The 20,379-nt window shown below is 36.3% G+C and overlaps 1 protein-coding gene across 10 annotated transcripts in view; it reads left to right on the top strand.

Annotated features, from left to right (window-relative positions):
• Positions 1-20,379, top strand: part of CTNNA3 (catenin alpha 3) — a 1,640,794-nt gene that overhangs the window by 1,011,110 nt on the left and 609,305 nt on the right. Inside the window, exon 1 of one of the 10 annotated variants that reach the window (XM_057308884.1) lies at positions 9,205-9,458. The exons of the other annotated variants lie outside the window; for them this stretch is intronic. Coding sequence (XP_057164867.1) covers positions 9,411-9,458 — 48 coding nt within the window. The 5' untranslated portion in view covers positions 9,205-9,410. Of the gene's footprint in view, positions 1-9,204; positions 9,459-20,379 lie in introns of those variants that run through there. 10 annotated transcript variants of the gene reach the window in all.

The raw sequence follows: 20,379 nt of genomic DNA on the forward strand, positions 1-20,379 counted from the left end.
GGAGAGAAAGTTGATTTGGGAGGAGGAACAGATAACAATTAGGGGAGAAATACCCCGGAGAGGCAGGATGGGATCTAGTGCATAAAAGAAGGGTGGACCTTACACAGGACAGAGACAGAAGACAGAGTCCATGGCCATAGATGTAAGGTAGTAAATATATGTGAAGAGAGTTTATGGAAGAGCTTTTCCAATGGCTTCTATTTTTCTGTGAAAGGAGGAGCAAGATTACCTGCAAAGAGAAAAGATAGTAGTAGAATTGTTGGGTATTTAAGGAGAGAAGAAAGTTAGGACATGGTCTTCTAGGAGAGTGGAAAAATTCCAGGCAGAGGTAATAGGATTACAGGCAGTCCTTTTGAAGTTTGTGGTCACGAGTTCAGAGAGACGCAGTCAGCAAATTTTGTTTTGTTAATGTAAGAAATGTGTTTCAATTAATTGATTAATTAGTGTTGTTATAGATACCAATACCACTTTTGTTCTTAGGAAACAAATTAAGAAAGGAATAGTTTAACAGAATTTCTGGAGAATGTATTTTCCCTGTGAATAGGATTGTCAGATAAAATATAGCACTCCCTGTTAAATTTGAATTTTAGATAAATAATGAATAATTTTTTAACATATGTTCACAACCTGCTGAAGTTCATAGGTTTTCCATCTGCAAATGTAAGGGTCACTTGCGGTGGGTAGACTCATTCATTTCATGATGTGTATGGATGTTGGGCAATGCACCACTTTTTGAACTATACTTTTTGAAGCTGTATGGTTTTTACAAGCTAATTCCTGGACTGAATTGTAAATCTGCCAAATGTTGATCCAACTATTTAACATTTTTACTAAGAAATAATAAGAAATGTTGATGACTTAAATATCTTACCTTGCTGCTCTTGCCATCTCTCTGGGAACATTCACCCTATTGGCAGACTCTCAGCAATTTTATATTAATCTCTTCAGTGATAAAGACTACATTAACAACCTTTAGGCTGATAAAAGTTAGCTCTCTAGCAATGGTGGCCAAGGTGTACATAGTTTTTCTTTTGGTGCATTTCTCCAAACGCTGGAGACAAAGTGGTTTTCTGTTGTTGTTGTTGTTTTATTCCTGAAGGCTTACTTTTTCTGGTCTTACAAAGTTATTTTTGACCAATGAAATGTTTCAACACAGTTAAAAATAAAAATGACATTAGAGTTTTAAATTGGGGGAATTGAAATTCCTGATATGAATGGTCTATTAGGACTGGTCCAATTGTTCAGTATCAAGAAGAAATATGTACTGATTCAGTTGGTTCTTAAATAATAATTATAGCCATGATTTATTCAGTATTTACTATGTACAAAGTACTGTACCAAATATTTAACATACTAAATTTTAACAAAAACCTAATAGGGACTCATGAATCCATTCAACAAATATTGGTTGTACCAAGCCTTGGAAATAATAGTGAATAAAAGATACAAAAATCTCTGACCCCATTGAGCTTACATTTTAATGGGCAAGAAGCAATAAAAAATAAATAATAATATATTAGATAGTAAGAAATGCTTTGGAAAAAAAAAAGCAGGGAAGGGGTATATAGGATAATGGAAGCAGAGATCAATTTTTGATGGGGAGCTTAAAGAGACTTTATTGACATTTGAGCAAAAACCTGAAGGGATAAAAAGGTGCACATACCTGACATGTTGAATCAATAGCCAAGGTATTTGGAGTAGAGTGAACAAAGGGGAGAAAAGAAAAAGATTAGGTCAAGTAGAGGAGGTGGTATTATTTGAGACTTTGTAGGTCATTGTAATGATCTGAGTTTTTGCTCTTAAAGAAACAAGATATGGGAGGTATTGAATAGATGAGTGACTTGATTCAACTTTAATTTAAAAAAGATCACTCTGGAAGGTAAGAAAAGACTGCTGAGGGACAGGTGAGGAGGCAGAAAAGCCAGGGTGAAGGCTGTGTTAACAATGTGATGAGAGAAGGAATAATCCAAGGTGGGAACAGCAAGAAGAGGTAGTAAGAAGTTGTGATGCTAGATATATCCTGAAAGGAGAACTGTCAGGATTTTCGGTTTTTTGGGTGAAGAGTATAAATGACAGAGGTAAGGCTGACTACAAAGTTTTTGACCTGAGCAACTGGAGGGATAGGAGTTGTCATTAATTGAAATGAGGAAAACTTAGGAGGAGCCTATTTGTCAGGGAAAACTATGACATTGGTTTTGAACAGGATGAATTTAAATTCCTATTAGACAGCCTAGTAGAGATGCCCAGTAGTTGGACATACAAATCTGCAGTCTGGGCTACAGGTATAAATTTGGAAGTTTTGTTTAAAGCCATATTATTGGTTATTGTCAATGAAAATAGATAGACAAAAGTTTAGATCCAATAACTAAGTCCTGCAGGAATCCCATGTTGGGGAGGCAGATAAAAAGGAGTTATAGATGAGACTGGGGAGAAGCCAGCAAATCACAAAACTATTAAAGACAGAACCTAGATTTGAACCCAGGTCTGTGGGGTCCCTCTAATTCCTTTGACCTTAGTCAGTATTCTACATGGCCACATTTTATTATTATAATTATCAATCTGTATTATTTCAAAGCCTAATCCATTTCTAGAAAAAAATATGCTAATCAGTACCCAAGGTACCTGAGTGAATTGCTCCTCAGAAAAACACTAAAAGATGAAAAGTAAAGTAATATAGTAAGAGTTTTATTTTGTATGTCAAGCATTATGCCTGGTCCATTATAGATAACATCTCATTTAATCCTCATTTTAGGTTATTATGGTCCCCATTTTGCAGAAGGAGTTGAGGTCAGCAGAGTTTAACTACTTTCTCAAGTTTTCAAGTCTTAAGTGGCAGAGTTGAGATTTCTACCTAATTCTATTTTCTACTATTTTACATTTCATCATGTATACCATCCTGACTCCAACTAAGAGAAAATTATCACTGTAACAAGCAGCATTGAAAAGCACAATAGATATCCACAGTGACTGTTTTATAGAAGGGGACGACTCTTAATATGGTTATTTCTTATATCAACCTAAAATAAAGCTAGTGTCATAAAACTAGATTATAGTTCACATCATAAATAGAACATGCTTGAATTCTAAACTTACAATAAATTTTGTATGGCTAGGGGTGGTGGGTGGCTCAGTCAGTTAAGCATCTGCTTTTGGCTCAGGTCATGTGGGATCCAGCCCCATGTCAGGCTCCTTGCTCAGCGGGAGCCTGCTTCTCCCTCTCCCTGCTACTCCCCCTGCTGGTACTCTCTCTCTTTCTCTCACTGTCAAATAAATAAATAAATAAATAAATAAATAAATAAAATCTTAAAAACCATATTTTTTGTAGTCCTTTCACATTCTCTTATCAAGGCCCCTTCATAACTAACCACCCAATTCTGAGATGGCAAGTTGGTCACTGATCTCTGCAAGGCTCGGTCCCAAAATCTTGTCTCACTATCACAGCTCTAAGAATGATAGCACTTTGAATGTTGTCCCTAAGGAATTATGGAGGCCCCAGCCACTCTTAGGATTTGGACTAGAGGTTGGGAACATATTACAAGGTAGCCTATCCCCAACTGCCTCATGAATCACAATATATTCAGCTAAAAGAATATCAAGCAATTTTTTGAGTATCTCAAAGAACCACACTGGCACCCTGAGGCATACAAGTGGACAGAGAAAGAGCTCCTCCTCACCTTTAGCCAATGCTGAGTCACCAGCTGTGTGAGACAGTGGGCAGGGAAGATCCTGGAACCCAAGTGGATAGGTTAATTCTCTAGTGCCTCTTGGAACCAAGAATATTGCCATAATAATATTTTTATTCCTAGAAGTACTCTATTTTTGTTAAATCCCCCAGTCTACATGCATTTTTTTTAAAGATCTTTATTTGAGAGAGAGAGATTGAGCACAGCAGGGGAGGGACAGATGGAGAGGGAGAAGCAGGCTCCCCACTGAGCGGAGAGCCAGATACAGGGCTCCATCCCAGGACCCTGGGATCATGACCTGAGCCAAAGGCAGACGGTTAACCAATTGAGCCACCCAGGTGGCCCTACATGCATTTAAATATTCTTTGAAAGTGTACACTTGGTAAGTTTTCCTGTCTTTTCTAACAAAAACCAGTTAGAAAATATAATGGAAATAAAGATTTGTCACTCAGTTGACAAAACTTCAGCTCCTTCCGGAAATCTTCATGCAGTTTATCTTCCTCACTTCATATACGTCTCTGCTCAAAGCCACCTCTTCAGAGAAACCTCTTCTATCTTTATTTAAATAGCCTCTTTCCTAGTCCTTATTTCACTATCTTACTTCATTTCTTCTTCAAGTATTATATATCTACTTGCATCGAACTATATATTTAAGTACATTCTTAATTATTATTTTGTGTTTACCTAATTATAAGTTCCACAAAATCTAGGATTTTTTTTTTTTTTTTGAATTTTTCTTGTTCAGTGGTATAGCTTCAGTTCCTGGAGGAGTTTCAGTTACATTGTATATATTCAATAAATATTTGTTCAGTGACTATATGTTGGATAAATGAAAAAAGAAAACGCAAGGAAAGGGAAGGGAAGGAAAGAATGAAAGAAGGAACAAAGAAGGAAGGAGAGGAAGAAAGGAGGAAGGAAGGAAGAGAATAAAGGAAGAGAAAAGAAGGAAGAAACAGACAGCAAAGAAAATAAAGACAGAAGTGGTCAGGGTGAAGATACTTAGGCATTGTCCATTAGCCATGGCTATTCTTTTCTCAGCTTTTTACCAATTTTGAGTTGATGTGTTGACTCTCAAATATTGGCATGTGACTGTAGCCCCACTGACTGGATTTGTCAAAAAGAAATTATGACACAGAAAGTTACCATTTCTCACATATTTTCAGAATAATTCCCCTTCCCTGAATTGCTCAGGGATTAAAAAAGACAGTTTATTCTTCCATATCCTTTTAGTTGCCTATTCTTGATTATCAGACCACTTAAAATGTTGTTTGATTGTTTGTCTATTTATTTTCTAATTAGTTATCCAAAAATAGTATCTCCTTGAAACAGAATTTTAGAGTTGATGGGATTTTAGTGATTCTCGAATCCAGCCCCTGATTTTACAAATGAATCAATGAAGGCCAAGATGGGGGGGGGGGTGGGAGAGAGAGATCGAGAGAAGATTGTTAATCACGTGCTTGACAAGCTACAGAAACAGGACTCCAACCCAGGTTCTTCTGACAAGTTACCCAGAGCAAGGTGAAAGTTGTAAAAACAAAATGAAACAAAACCAGTAATGGATCTCTCCGTATTCATCAGACAGATTAATGTAAATTGAAAGCAGTACACATTTCCATGATGAATATATGCATCTCCATCTTTGTTTTATATTACAGCTACTCACTGCCAAAATTTCTGATTGGATTTGCTTCCAACAATTGGCAGAAAAAGAAGGATAGGGACTCAAATGTAAATATTTCAACTGTGATGTTGCTATGGGCAATTTCCCTCCCCAAATTGTTAATAACCAGGGCCTAATTGCATGACTCTCTCTACGATGCGCTAGCTTTGTAATGATTTGAAGGAAAAAATAAAACAATCTGATTTTTTTTTGTAAGCAATCTGATTTCTAGGTAGCAAAATTGTGGAGATATTTTTAAACATCATTTGGTGACTAGGGCTGCCATATGTTACGGATAAATGCTTGGGAGTCTATATTCAATTAATAAAATAAAATTTGTAAGAAAATAGGTATGTGGTGGTTCATAAGGACCAAAATATGTATGTATATTGCTCAAGAATACACGGCCAGATTTGAGAGGAATTGCAAAGGTTAATAGTTGTTGGAGAAGGAGATAGATAAAGGACAGAGACTCCTGAAATTAGCTGAGGATCTGTCATCTGCTTCAAAATAGGATCATCTTTGCAAGATTCACTGTATGTATTAGTGGCTGCTATGATGCCCATGGGTCATGATGGATTAGCCTGGTGGTTGTATCTAACTGTGGCATTCTAACATCCCAAACAAACAAACAAACAAAAACAAACAAATAAACAACATTACCACACTGAAGAAAAGGAGAGAACAACACGATAGAGTTGTTATATGATTAGAAAAGAGATTTATAAGGAAAGATTCCTTAAGGCAGGCCAGGATCAAAATTCAAAATTTGCTATCTAAAACCTGTAGAGAATATTAGAGCTTTTCAATAAAGCTGGCAGCCAAATCAAGGCTAAAAATGTCAAATAAAATATTTCATGGATCCTCTCTTGGCATCAGGTCCAGGCAGAGAGCATTGTACTTTTAGCATGCATCTCTCTTATACTTTCTCTTAAGAGAGAGAAAAGAAAATCTTCTTATTAAAACTGGCACTGCACCAGAAACACTGACCTCTGCTCAAAGAAGAGCTTCAAAGTCTCTTGTTTGAGCTTTTTGCGTAAATGTGTGAGAGCGTGAAGTGCGGGAGATATGGATTATCTTTTACAGACTTCAAAAAGGACAATTTTGGCAGGAAACAGTTTTTGCAATTGTTTGTAGAATATTTTCCTTGCTCTTGGGAAAAGGCTACATTGCAAGCTAGGCTCCCTCTTCTCCCTCTGTCCTCCTTCCCCTCTTTTCTTCCCTCCTTCAGTCCCTTCTCCTTCTCTTTTCCTCTCTCTCATCTGAATTATTAGAGCTCCTGAAGCAATTGAAAGTCGTGATCTAGCAGGCTTGGCACAGCATTATTTCTTGTCTATTATATCCAAATATTGTCAGAACGGTGATCCAAATGCTTTATGTATCTGCCAAATGGTCTTACTCTGAGGAGAAAATTAAAAAGTGAATGTGTATTGTGGGTTAATAAAATGCTTACCAGAGGCCGACTTGCAGTATTAAAAGAGTGTCGGACTTCATCTAGTCCAGCCTGTCTTCTCTGCCCCCACGTTTGAACACCTTCCCAAACACCCCTTGTCTTGGGTCAAACTCCTCAGTCGCTGGAACTTCACTTGTGAAACTGCTTCTTCGACTTCACGCGTATGTCTCATGGCTACAGAAATCTTCACTCTTCCCAGCTCAGATCTACCTCCTTGCAGCTTCTGCCTATTAGTTTTAGTTCTGCTCCCTGACGCTACATAATATGAAAGTCTAATTCCTTTTCCATGTGGCAACTCTTAAGGTATTGAAGTAATAGGTATTTGCTGCTGCCTGTCTTATTTAGGCAAAGTATCCTCAATTATCAAACTCTTCCTCATATTTCAGAGCTTCTGAACCCTTCACTGTCCTGCTCACTTTCCTCTGGATATGGCTGGAGGTGACTCATATTCACCATTCCAAAGCTGTTTGACCTTGGAAAAATTAACTTCTTGGTGCCTTTGTTTCCTCATCAAAACATCAAAAATAATAAAAGTACTAGCCACTTGTATACAGTAATCATGTAAAATGATTAAAACACTATTTCTCCTGCTGCAGCTGCTACTACTACTGCTATTCCTAGTATTAGTAGTACTATTACTACTGCTGAGGCTGCTGGTGCTATTAGTACTACAACCACTGTTACTGCTATTACTACTAGTAGTGGTATTATTACTATTGCTGCTGCTGCTGCTGCTACTACTGCTACTATTACTAGTGCTGCTATTGCTACTACTACTGCTGCTGCTACTACTATTACTATAAGTACTGCTCGTATTGTACTTCTGTAAATAAAAACTGTTTGCTTTTCTGTGAGTCCCAACATTCTACTGGGATGAATTGAACCTAAAGTTAGTCAGTTGTACAACTTTTATGTACTTTCGGCCATTTGTACATCACTACTCCTAAAACTGTATGCTTATCTTTCTAACTCAAGAATATCGGGCTTCCGTACTCCTTGGCATTCCTCTGTAATTCCCAATCTCTCCCTCAGATTCTCTGCAGTTGTTCTTTTAGACCTATTGCATTCCTTCAAACCTTGGTTTCTACTGTTCCTTCCTCACTATCAGACATCTCCTCCTTCAATGAGAAAACTGAAGCCATTAGACAAGAGCTTCCTCCTTATCCTATCCCCAAACCTCGAACCATATTGTGTCTGTGTCCATGTTTTCTTCCATTCTGCCCTATTCTGAATTATTCTCTCCGCACACAGCAAAGCTCAGGTTAATCCCTCCGTTTTAAGTACCTTGCTATATCTTAGTAATTATTATTTCTCTCTCCTTTAGTTTCACTGTGTTTTTCTATTCTAGATTCTCTTCATCAGAGGTAAAGTATTCACATTTTTTTCTTCTTAAAAAATCTGTTGAGGTTTACTACTATAGTGCATTTATGCTGTTTCAAAAAGAAATGGGAAAAATCTTTCTAATCAGCCTTGCATGTATCTTTAAAAAAGTAGCTGTACTTGTTCGTACTTTTTACTTTACCTCCCATTCATTCCTTAATCTACAATAATCAGAAATTTGCCCTACCCTCTATTAAAACTGTTACAACATTTGACAAACCATTCAATCACTCCTTCTGTAAGAACTCTATTGTTTTGGTACCCATTACACAACATCCTTCTGATATTCCTTCTACCTCTCTAGCTGTTTCCTATTAATATGTTTTGTGGATGCTTGCTGCCAGTTTTAGTATTCTTTTAAATTTTGTCCTAGACTGTCTTCTCCCAAAGAGAAGACTACACACCCTTCCATGGCAAACTCATTTATTCCTGACTTAAAAACCTAGCTATCTGCAAATGGATCTCAAATACATGTCTCCCATCTGGTTTGTTTGTTTTCTTTTTTTCCTCTGGAAGTAACCAAAAGTCAACACATCCGCAGGAGAACTTGTCATGTATCTATCTACTGTCTACTCTTACTGCCAAGCCTGTGTTTTCTTTCCCCGATTACCTCTCGGTGAGTGGCATCTATGTTTGTCTGGTTTCCCAAATAAAAAGGCTGGGGATCATCTTTGCCTTTCTTTGATCAATTTTCTTGGATACAGATAGAATAATTCTTGTAATGTATAAATCTTAAATTATCAGTGCACCACAGAACACTTCTCAGTGTTAATCTTTCCTATTACACCTAGGATGAATTTAGAATAAGAGTCACTTGTCTCCAAGAGTCACGAGATAGCATTCACATGTTCAACACTTTCTTAAAATCCTGGCCACAGTATACAATGCTATCTTGGGCAAATTCTTTCCCTATGATGTATATGAGTTGTTAAGTTCTAAACTTGTGTAGAACTCCATGACATTACTTCTTTTTTTCTGATGTGTGTCTTACCCTCTTCTGTCAGATGCTCATTCACCATGGCAGACCAGAAAGATCTCCCACAGAGCTTTTGAAGACTATGTGGGCAGCTCAGGGGTCCCAACCCCAGATCAATGGAATCAAAATCTCTGGGGGATGGACCCAGGCAGAAATCTTTAATAAAAGTTCTTCTGGTGATTCTAATGAGCTGCCAGGGTATAAAACCCACTGGTTGAGAATTTCTAGGTTAGGGGAGGATGCATAAAAGCAGAGTCAATGGGATGGAAATATGGGATTAGGAGACAAAGAAGAATGACATCAAAGGTAAAATTTCTTTTAACCTTTGTAGCATTAGCTGCCCCAAATTTTTATAGCATACTTACATCTTTGGAACTGGCCAGAAAGGGTGCACTTTAGTTCTCTAAGCCCTATGCCAGTAGTTTACGTATTTGCCATTTCTCTAGCTCATTAACATTTTGCCACTGTTTTTTTTTTTTTTTTTTAACCACTGGTTTTTAAACAGCATACCCCTTTTCTTCTAATCTTTTAAGTTATATAGAGTTCTTTTTAAAACTGTATATTTCAGCTACTCTTCAACATTATTCAAATGTTATCTATAGGGTGAAGCCTTTTAGTCTTCCTTCCCCCAAACTCAGTTAACAACTCCATCCTGCCTGTTCACAAAGCACTTTAAACAATTACCTATGTGTACTTACTTTCCTGCATTTTGATTTGTGTTTGTTTGTTTGCATATCGGTTTCTCACTCTGGACTATGATATCCTTGAAAGCAGAAAGTGCCTGGTACATAACAAATGTGCAATAAATATTTCTGGACTGAATGATTAGATGAACAGATGATGTATACGTTGACTCTTCTGGCTTATAGTATATGCAATTTTACATGTTTATCTTTGGGTTTATAAGATCCATTCATTATTTTGCCAAAACCTGAGTTGAGCACATCTTATGTGGGAGGCCCTGTGCCTGGCACTTATTTCTATCTCAGTTTTGTCCATCTTATATATAAATTTCTTATGGAGTTTGAGGTGTATTCATATCATTTTTTTTATGTTTTCCTACTATGATCACAGAATATTTTTTGAAAACCTTCAGACTCTCTCAAATTGTCATTTTTTACAGAATTTGAGGCCATGGAGCTATAGCTGTCTTTTTCTGAACTTCTTGAAATCTATCATTTCCGTATTTCTGGCTAATACAAGCTCTAAAGTAACGAGGTAACTTTGCTCTGGGTTTCCACTGCTTCAATCACAAATTCTTTGTGATTGGTTAGCATGGGATTAGAAAATCACTTCTCTTGTTACTGCTTTTCCATCTGAGCAAGACTTGTCAAGGACACCTTATGTCATTGAGAGTCTAGTGATTGAGGCTAAGGTCACTGCTCTGTACAGCCTCTGTTCCAGTTACAGATTCTCGCTCAGGAAAACCCCATTCCTTCCTTCCTTCCTTCTTACCTGGCAGTTTAACATACACTCAATAAAGTCACTTGTTTTCCTCTCTCCTTTTACCTTTAAAAGTATATGGATTTAAACCAATTGGGTGACTCTCCATTTCTCCCTCTCACTTATGCAAGATGAATAAATTCTAAAGATGTGCTGTACAGCATAGTGTCTATAGTCGATAACACTGTATTCTGTACTTAAACATTTGTGAAGAGGGTAGATTTCATTTTAAATGTCCTTACCATGCGCACACAAACACACAAAAGGCATACAAGGAAACTTTGCAGATGATGAATATGTCTATTACCTTGATTGTGGTAATGGTTTCATGAGCGTATGCCTATGTCCAAACTCACCAAATTATATACAATAAATGTTTGCAGTTTTGGCATGTCAATTATACTTCAGTAGAGGTGTCTTAAAAAATGTATTGCTTCATACACTTAAGAGGTATTAAAAAAAGTAGATAGCTTTAGCAGATCACTAGTTCAAGATATATATATTACTACACAGTTATACCTTTATTGATAACCTTCTACTCTCCTCCTGCTCCTATCACCAAAAACAAACAAGCAAAACATAAAGTCAATTCTTTTATAAAAAACCAAACCTTCTATTACTGTATTAGAGTTATATGTTTCATGCCAGTAATACTCTGTGATGGCAATATACTCAAATTTTACTCTTTGTGCTGTAATTTCATTTATCGTTTGTAACTGACTTATCAGTTGTGCTTTGGTGTACACACATACACACACACACACACATCCACATGTATGGTTTAAATAGATATCTTGTGTTCTCATATTATTTTTTTTTTACTCTGAATTAGTTTATTAGTTTTTTTGCCAATGCCATAACATCATCTGTGTTTGCTCTGTTATGATAGAACATTTCTCTTTTCTTCTCCAATTTCACTTTATAGTCCCCATATGGATAGGTTTAATGCAATTCCTTAGAAATCCAAGCAAGTTTCTGTAGACATAGATACACTTATTCTAAATTTATATGGAAAGGCACAAGTCCTAAAATAGCTAAAAGATTCTAAGTGAAGGAGAATAAAGTGGGAGGAATTACTCTACCTGATATTAAGTTTTTACCATATAGCTACAACAATCAAGAGAGTGTGACTTTGGCAGAGAAATGGATACATAGATCAAAGGAACTGAATGTAAGATTCAGAAATAGACCCATACAAATTTGCTTAGCTGATTTTTGACAAAAGTGAAAAACTAATTCCATGGAGGAAGGATAACCTTTTCAACAAATGGTGCTGTAGCAATTTGACATCTAGAGGCAAAGCAAAGGAACTTTGCATGAAGTCTCACGCCACATACAAAAATAAACTTAAAATGAATCATAGTCAAATGCAAATAAAACTTTTAGAAAAAATGTATTAGAAAATCTTTGAGAACTAGGGCTAGGCAAAGACTTCTTAGACCTGATGCTCCAGTCATGAACAAAGGAAAAATTGATAAATTGGACATAATAAAATTTAAAACTTTTACCCTGTGAAAGCCCATGTGAAAAGGATAAAAATACAAGCTATAGAGAATGGTAGAACATATTTGCATTGAAGTACAAACATATCATAGGATACTACTCAGTAAGAAAAATAAATGAACTATTGATACACATAACAAATTGGATGAATCTCCAGGAAACTGCTGTGCGAAAACAAAAACAAAAACCTAAAAACAAAATGAAACAAAACAAAACCTCAAAAGGTTACATCTTGTATGAATGCACTTATATAACATTTTTAAATAATAAAATTTAGAAATGGTGGGCAGATTCATGGTTTTGTGGGGTTTTCAGATAGGAGGGTATGCAAATTGTTATCAAAAGGCAACATGAAAGATTCTTGTGGTGGTATTGGAATTGTTCATTATTTTAACTGTGGTGGTGAATGTATAGAATGTATAGGTGTAGGTGAACATACACAGGTGACAAAATTACATAGAACTTAATACACACCCACCCATGCCCACACAGCCTCACACACAAAGGGTAGAAGTAAAGCTGGGCAAATCTGTATAAAATTAGTGGATTATATCATTGTTAATACCCTAGTGGTATAGTTTTACAAAATGTTACTATAGGAGGAAAGTTGGCAAAGTATACAAGAAATATCTCTATATTATTTTCTTACAACTGTATATGAACTTACAATTATCCCAAGAAAGATTTCAATTAAAAATTATTTTAGATAATTGTATAGTATTATATATGATTTGGAAATAGAAGAAATATTTGAAAGTAGGAAAAATAGATACAACCAATATGGAATGAAAGCAATGGAATCTATCATTTTTACAGTGGTCAATTTTGAATTTGTGAGGACAGACAGCAAATACTCATAATTGTCAATGAAGTGAATTAATAAACATTGATTTACAGCAGAGAAGGCTTAGGACAAATTATTTGTTAGACCCTTTTATGTGTTAGAACAAATGAAAAAAAAATATAGCAAGAGACCATAGGAAATTGCCAACTAGTTATAAAAGGCAATAGTTTAGACCAGATACCTGTTCCAGCTACATGGTTTGGTAATGATGATGTCAACTCTACTAGAGAAGAGATGCCCGTAAATAATCTCCCACTTAGAATTTATGATGCAAATATAACTATGCTTACTAAAATTTTCCAGTTTCAGACCAAATTTTGACAGGGAGTAGATGCATTTAAGGAATAAAGATTTGAAGTACATGCTTGGAATCACAAATAAGGTCATCAATTACACAGAGGGGCAAAGCTGCGATCTTCATGTCTGAGACTATACATATTCTTCAGATCAACATACCGTTAAAAAGAAAAATATTTGCGATTTGGAAATAAAATTTTATTTGAATATGAGGACAAGCTGAGCTCCCAATTGCTATTGATAGGATTTACAAGTCTATATTATACATCATATGATTTTTATTGCTTTAAATCACTAAATTTTGATTTATTATTCTCCATTAGCTAACTAGGACACCTGTGGTTTATTATCTCATTTTTGTTATCACTTGATATCTATCTATCATCTATCTATCTATCATCTATCTATCTATCTATCTATCTATCTATCTATCTATCTATCATCTATCTAAGCTTTCCTTTGCATGTAAGATTTAAAAAGCTTTTTTCAGTGTTCTGCTTAAAGAGTTGAGTGTAGGTCAGGTTGTTTCATGAATAATCACTAGAACTTGTCTGGGTGTGTCCCTGGGATTCTAAAGCAGGGCCTGCAACAGCTGAGATTTTGACTTTTTCATGTTATGGAAGAAATCCTGCAAGAATGTCACTGCAGAAATAATACATTAGGTACTTTAGAGTGTGCTAATAAAGTTTTCCTTGCCCTTATTCTCTAATCCTTGTATACCAAAGCTTATAGTTAACTGTAGGCTTTCAAAGTATTTCAGGAATGTTTATTATATGTACTTTTGAAAATGGCAGGCATTTGTATTTATCACCCTGTTTGGAAATATTTCTAGCCAAGGGAATAGTTGAGCTCAGGTGAACACACAGGCTCTTGTATTACAGTTACAGTACACTGAATAACAGTGGTAGGTTAAGTGCATTGTAGCAAATTGAAAAGTGGAGATATGCCAATGCCAACACTGTTGGCAGAAATTCAGACCCTGCAACATTCTGCACAACCAGTGTGTAGGGTGAGTAATTTTCTACCTGACCTGCTGATTTTCTGTGAAGAGATTCAATATTGCTTAAATGACTTAGTCATATTTTCTGGGTGGAGGGAGTGCAATATTTTATTTCAGGGTATATGTGTGTGTGATTTAAAGAAATATTGCCACTTTTACTGGAGACTTTTCAAAGGAAATGAGAATTTCAATTATCATTACCTGACAACTGTAGTAGTTTAATTTACACATGAAAAGTTAGGGGAAAGATGAACCCGACCCCCCAAAAAATCTAGAAGTAAGCTGCCTTCTTGATCTTTTTTGCATTTTGTCTGCATATCATGACATTGAAGTGTGCGATATCTGTTGCCCATTTACCTGCCAAGGCACTTTTTCACAAAAGGAGGCAAAAGGCTCAAGTAAGTTCTTTATTTTCAAGTGTTAGCCTAGAATTGGCATTTTTACAGTATTTACAGTAATCATAAACTCAAATGTGCTCTGCTGTAGTTTTCCTTTGTTTACGGAGTCCCTACAAAGAATGAGAAGCCTACCGGTTAGAAGAAATACTATCTTTGGCACACATTTTGAAGCGCTTTTAACAAAGAGACAAAAATGCTGACCATTACTGTTTTGTCAGAAGCGGTATTAACTACTAAGATTCTTTAACAATCCTAGGGTGAGGGTCCTGGATTCCACACCCAGCAAACTAATTTTAAGGTATTTTTCTCATTTTTCATCACAGTTGAAAAGAGCAATGAGCACTTATTAAATGTTTCAAATGAACTATAAATTTTCCTGGAATTTTCAAGTTTTTCTTTTTTTTAAACTCTATTTTAAGAGATCAGATAATAACTAAGATAATCTATAGGCGTTCATCTTACCTAATGGTACTAACAAACCATCCTAAAATGTAGTGACTTAAAACAACAACATTTATTACCCCTTTTGTTTTCTGTGGGTTAGAAGGAGTTGGGAGCCCTTGCCCAGATTCAAGTTAAGGGAACACAGACTCCACCTCTCAATGGAAGGAATGTAAGACTCATTTTTAGAGGAGCATATGAAATGAGATGTATTATATTAATGTTGGCTGTCTTTAGAAAATACAATATGCCATGGCAGGCAATTTAATTTTTCCATAAGGAAACTTCACGAGATTGGTGGCTTCATCAAAAATATGTGTGTGTGTGTGTGTGTGTGTAATGGATTTATGTTATTAAATTTAATATGGCCTTGAGTATTTCTCAACAACATTAAATCAGCATTCAAAAGAATTATTCTAATGACTATAATTTTCTTTCCTAAGGATAAACCAAAATTTACCACTTACAAAACTGTTACATTTCTTTGTTGTAAATAACACTTAACTACACTTATACATACGTTTCTAGACAGATTCCTTGATTGTATCATTTAGGAATTGCATTTGGCTGCAAGTAACAATCGACTTTAAAAAGAAAGTTTTTTCCCCTGCTTATCCAAAAGTTTAGGGGTGATGATTGCTGGCATAAGTCCATCTGTCTAATGATGTTTTCAAGAGTCTGAGGTGTTTTTGTATGCTTGCTATTTTAGCTTTGATATTTCAGACTTTCAGGTAGCTTGTCTATATAGTGAGTGGGATAGGGAGGAGGACAATGGGAAAATGTGAAAGGAACGTATCCTAGTGAATCTTGGTTATGAATGGAGGAAACATTTTTCCTCTGGGGAATTGTGCCTAGTCTCATTGGCACATGGCCAAGCTGAACAACAGGGAAGACAGAAAAAGTATTTTGTTTACTAGGTATTTTAGTTTTCTTAAATTAGTTCCCCCTGAAAACAGACTGTGATACAGAAAATTGCATGCAGAAAGTTTATTGGGCTATGATCCTGGGAGATACACCTGTAAGGAAGGGAGGAAGGGAGGACTGGATAGAGGAAGAAACTAGCTTACAATGTGATTGCAACTGAAACCTCACCTGATTTATTAGAGGTTCTGGAATTCAGATGGCCTTTGAGAATTGTCACAAATTGAGGCAAGGAGGCTAAGCCTTCACAGTAGTAGTTCCGACTGTGATTGATTATGACTGCCCACTGGAAGGGGCATTGCCTTGGGGAAGGTAGTTTCCTACAGCCAAGGGCAGTCTCTAGTGAGGGACTAAGCCATGTGTGGTCAGTAGCAGATTATTGAGTGCATCGATTCTGAAGAAAGGATCTGGTTAGAACTCCACAATATGCCCTAGAGTGGTAGGAAAGGCACAAGAAAAGAGGAGTTGAGACAATGCCTTGAGTAAACCGACTTTTCCACACTGACAATGTGTTTACTGTTTTTAATTTAACTATGTTTCACAAAAATTTTACACTGAACACATTATTTTAAAATCATTAAATTTTTGAATATTTAAAATAAACGTGTGTGTGTGTGCATATGCGCGTGTATGTAAAGAGTTCATCTATAGTGTGATAGACATTGTAGGAAATAAATCTTTCTTTTAATTACCCAGGAGTTTTACATGATTACAGTGATAAATTAAAAGTGACACATATGAAGTAGAAAATCTGACTTGGCAAATTTACTAGGGTCATTTTTACTTTCACATACATACTTATTTAACCATAAAGTGACGCACAGTATTAGAATGTTTCTGGTTCCAGATTATATCTTCTTAAACTAGTTATGAACTCCTAAAACAGAGTGTGTACACAGCGACTTCTAAATAGATGCTTCAAACTTTTTTTTTTCCTGGAGATTTTGAAAGAGTGGAGAGTTAGAAGGAGTTGAATCTATATAATTGGGTAACACTCTAAGAGAAAAATATGATGTGTTACCACTAACCTGATGCATTTGAGGACACAACCGTAGCTTGACAGTGAGACTCTGTGGTTAGTTATCTGCATGGCAAATGCTGTAGGTAAAATATAAAAGGAAGCAGAAAGAGTTCAGTCTGGATCCCAATATCCATACTGCCGTTTCTTTTTTTTTAAATCATACTGCTTCATATTTTCATAGAGAAACCTCCATTTCACCTGTATCTATTAACAGAGTGAAGATAAATTGGAGTTATTTTACTGGACCTACTTAAAAAAATAGTGAACACTACATCAGAAACTAATGATGTACTGTAAGTTGGCTAACTGAACATAATACAGAAAAGTAGTGACAGTCACTAGGATGCAAGTCTTAAAATAATAAAAATTTTTTTTCAACACTAGCTTAAACACTCACTGTAACTTATAATATTTAACTGGATAAGCAATTATAATTGCTTGTTCTATGGTTTAACTAATCCACCACAGCATTTGAGTCTTGCCCCTCAGGACTTCATAACTCCCAAACGAGTGACTTCTGGTACACTTATTGCATTATGACAAAATATTCTACTATTCAGTTTACTAAACATAGCTGTAAAACGCGCCCCTGGCTTACAGATTCTATTAGCAAAACAACAGGAAATGAATTATTCACCAAGAGAGAAAGCAGATAAATGTGATATCTTTAAAGTACAAAGCGAAGACATCCCATATTGTTCATATATTATGTTTCACTTACCCTAGAGACAGGGGAGTGGAAAAGGGAAGAATGAGAGGAAAAGTGTGAGGGAAACTTAGAATCTGGAAGATGGAAGAATTGGTGAGAGGGGAACAAAATCATGAAAAGATTAAGGAGTGAGGAGGAAAAAATGATAGTTCAGAGCCCAGAAACCAATAAAGATAGCTGCACCGTGGTGCCTGGAGGTTCCAGAAAGGGCCAGCGGTGATGGTGGCAGTACATTGATTATGTGGAGAATGAGGTGTTTAGCTTAAGAAGAGAGAAGACAATTGGATGAGCATTGAAAAAGGAGAACGAGGTGTGGAAAATGAATGGAGGAAGAGAGGAGGGACTGGCATTAGTCTGCTTATGGGAAAAGAAAGCAATAGATTTCGAAGTCCATTGTTGGAGGAAGAAGGGAAAAATCTATCCAAATGAAAAAAAAAAAAACAGGTTGAATAGAATGTGCTGGGAGAGAGGAGGTAAAGAATTGAATTTGAGTTGATAGTGACCCTTAAAGGTGTCTGAAAAGCAAGTTTAAAAGTCATGTGTGGGAAAGATTTCTAGTTCTTAATACTATAATTCAGCATTTAGGGAGAAATTACGAACAAAGGTTACAAGAGGGATTTTGCTGAGCTAAAAACCTCTGCAGAGGAAGCCTACAGTGGCATTACCTAGATTTCAGCTTTTTCTTGGAAATATAAGAAGTGGCACAGGTGACAGTCTTGTCTTGTTCCTCTACCAGTGGAGGTGATAATGAGCAGTAAGGGTCCAAAGGGTAGGCTGCTGGAAGGAAGAGAAACTCTGAGTCTGGACAAACAGCATAATTAGCCCTCAAGTAATTCAGTGATGGCTGTGGCTTTATGCAGGGAGGACAGCTGCCTATTAGTGTTAATTAATCAACAGGAGAGAGATACAAGGTGTGGGTGTGTTTTCCAAAGCTGCGCAGCCTGCGGCAGGAGGAATCCACAGTAGTCAGAGGCTGAAGGTGAAGTAGGACTCTAACAGCAGCAGTGAAAAATGGACTGGACTTTTATTTGGCATTCTCTGTTTCTTGTTGCTAAGCATCCAGGGCACTTTGTACTCTCCTTTTAGTCCAGGAGGGAGGCACTCATAAAGGTTACCATCTCATAGGTGAGAAAGCCCACCTTCTGCCCCCAAGAGCCTGGAAAGAAAGTAACCTATCTCCTGACTTCTGGAATAAAACACACACTGAGTAAGGCCAGAGCACTGTGGGATTTCTTTCTTCAGACGCTGAGCCTGACAACATTTTGAAAGGCTCCAGGTGCAGTGCAAGCAAGCCAGCTTCCTGAAGCAGGGTCAAGAACTGGACGAGATGATGCGAAGTGCCCTCCACCTCCTGCAGCTACGATTCAAGAATTTGAAGCGGTGCTGGTGAGGATCCAGCCCTGGCTCGTGCGGCCATGTGAGCCATGTAGCTGATGTGCATGGGTCTACCTTCAGTGCAGCGCTGCTTTCTCGAATTTGATTCAAGTTTCGCATTACTGGAGATGAGAATCGAAACCAACGAAATACATAAGCACTGTTGTCGTAAAGATAGAAATGTAACCACATAAAATTTAACTTTAAGATTTTTTGGAGTAATATTTGTTTTCATTAGAACATTCACTATTTATTGAATATCACTTTTTATTTTATTCAGAAATTTCTGATTTTTATTATCCAGACGTCTTCTGATACTGGGATTTATGAGAACTATTATGTTTCCTCTTACCATGTATCTTTGAATAACATAATTGCATTCATAATTTAAAAACAATTCATTTGACACATAGAAACTATCATTCTTTAAGATTCTTTAAAATAGTTCACCTAGACTTTTTAAGGCTTCATTGCACTATTTCTTTACTCTGATGCCCGTCAGCAATTAGTGTTTTACTTATTTAGTATCTTGTTTTGTGTTTTTACGTCTAAATCTTTGATTTTTTGAAGCTTGGGAACTATTTTTTTTCCCATCTTCCGTTCTTCCTTTAGTGTCTAAAATAGGTCTGATACATACATAATAAATATTTGTGGAAGGTTATTGTTGTCTTTAGTCCTCTGTAAATACATTCATAATAACCTTCATAGAGAAGACAGTGTGAAAATTTTTTAATTGCAGTGTTGGCTTAAATACATTAAGTTTGACACAGACTTTATGAGCACCATTGCTTGAAAAGTTGAGAACTATAAAGAGGGATGAGATGATTTCTGTTGTCAGGATTTCACAGTTCAACCTTGTGCCAATAGAATTAATATATTGGTTTGCTATAATTAAGGAAATTTGGTAAAACAAGGTCTCTCACTCTTCCATTTCCTTCCTCCCTTCTAGAGCTATTCGGAACCATTAGCAATATCAAGAAATACTGCTAGGATTGAACGGCAAATGTTTTATCATTATCATGTCCTCTAATGACAGCCAGTACTCACATTATGGACTCAGCATTTCAGTGTGCTATAGAGGTAGCGGGAGTAGCTAAGATCAAACGTAAAATGGCTCATTTGCTTGCCAAACTTAGAGGGACCTAAATCTTTGATTTTCTTTTCCTCCTATATCACATTGTTTAGCTACACTTCACTATTTATTATGTAATTTATTTTTTAAAGATTTTATTTATTTATTTGAGAGAGAGAGGGAAATCATGAGTGGTGGGGAGGG

This window comes from Ursus arctos, unplaced genomic scaffold (genome assembly GCF_023065955.2).
Source record: "Ursus arctos isolate Adak ecotype North America unplaced genomic scaffold, UrsArc2.0 scaffold_7, whole genome shotgun sequence".
In the NCBI taxonomy this organism is placed as follows: Eukaryota; Metazoa; Chordata; class Mammalia; order Carnivora; family Ursidae; genus Ursus; species Ursus arctos.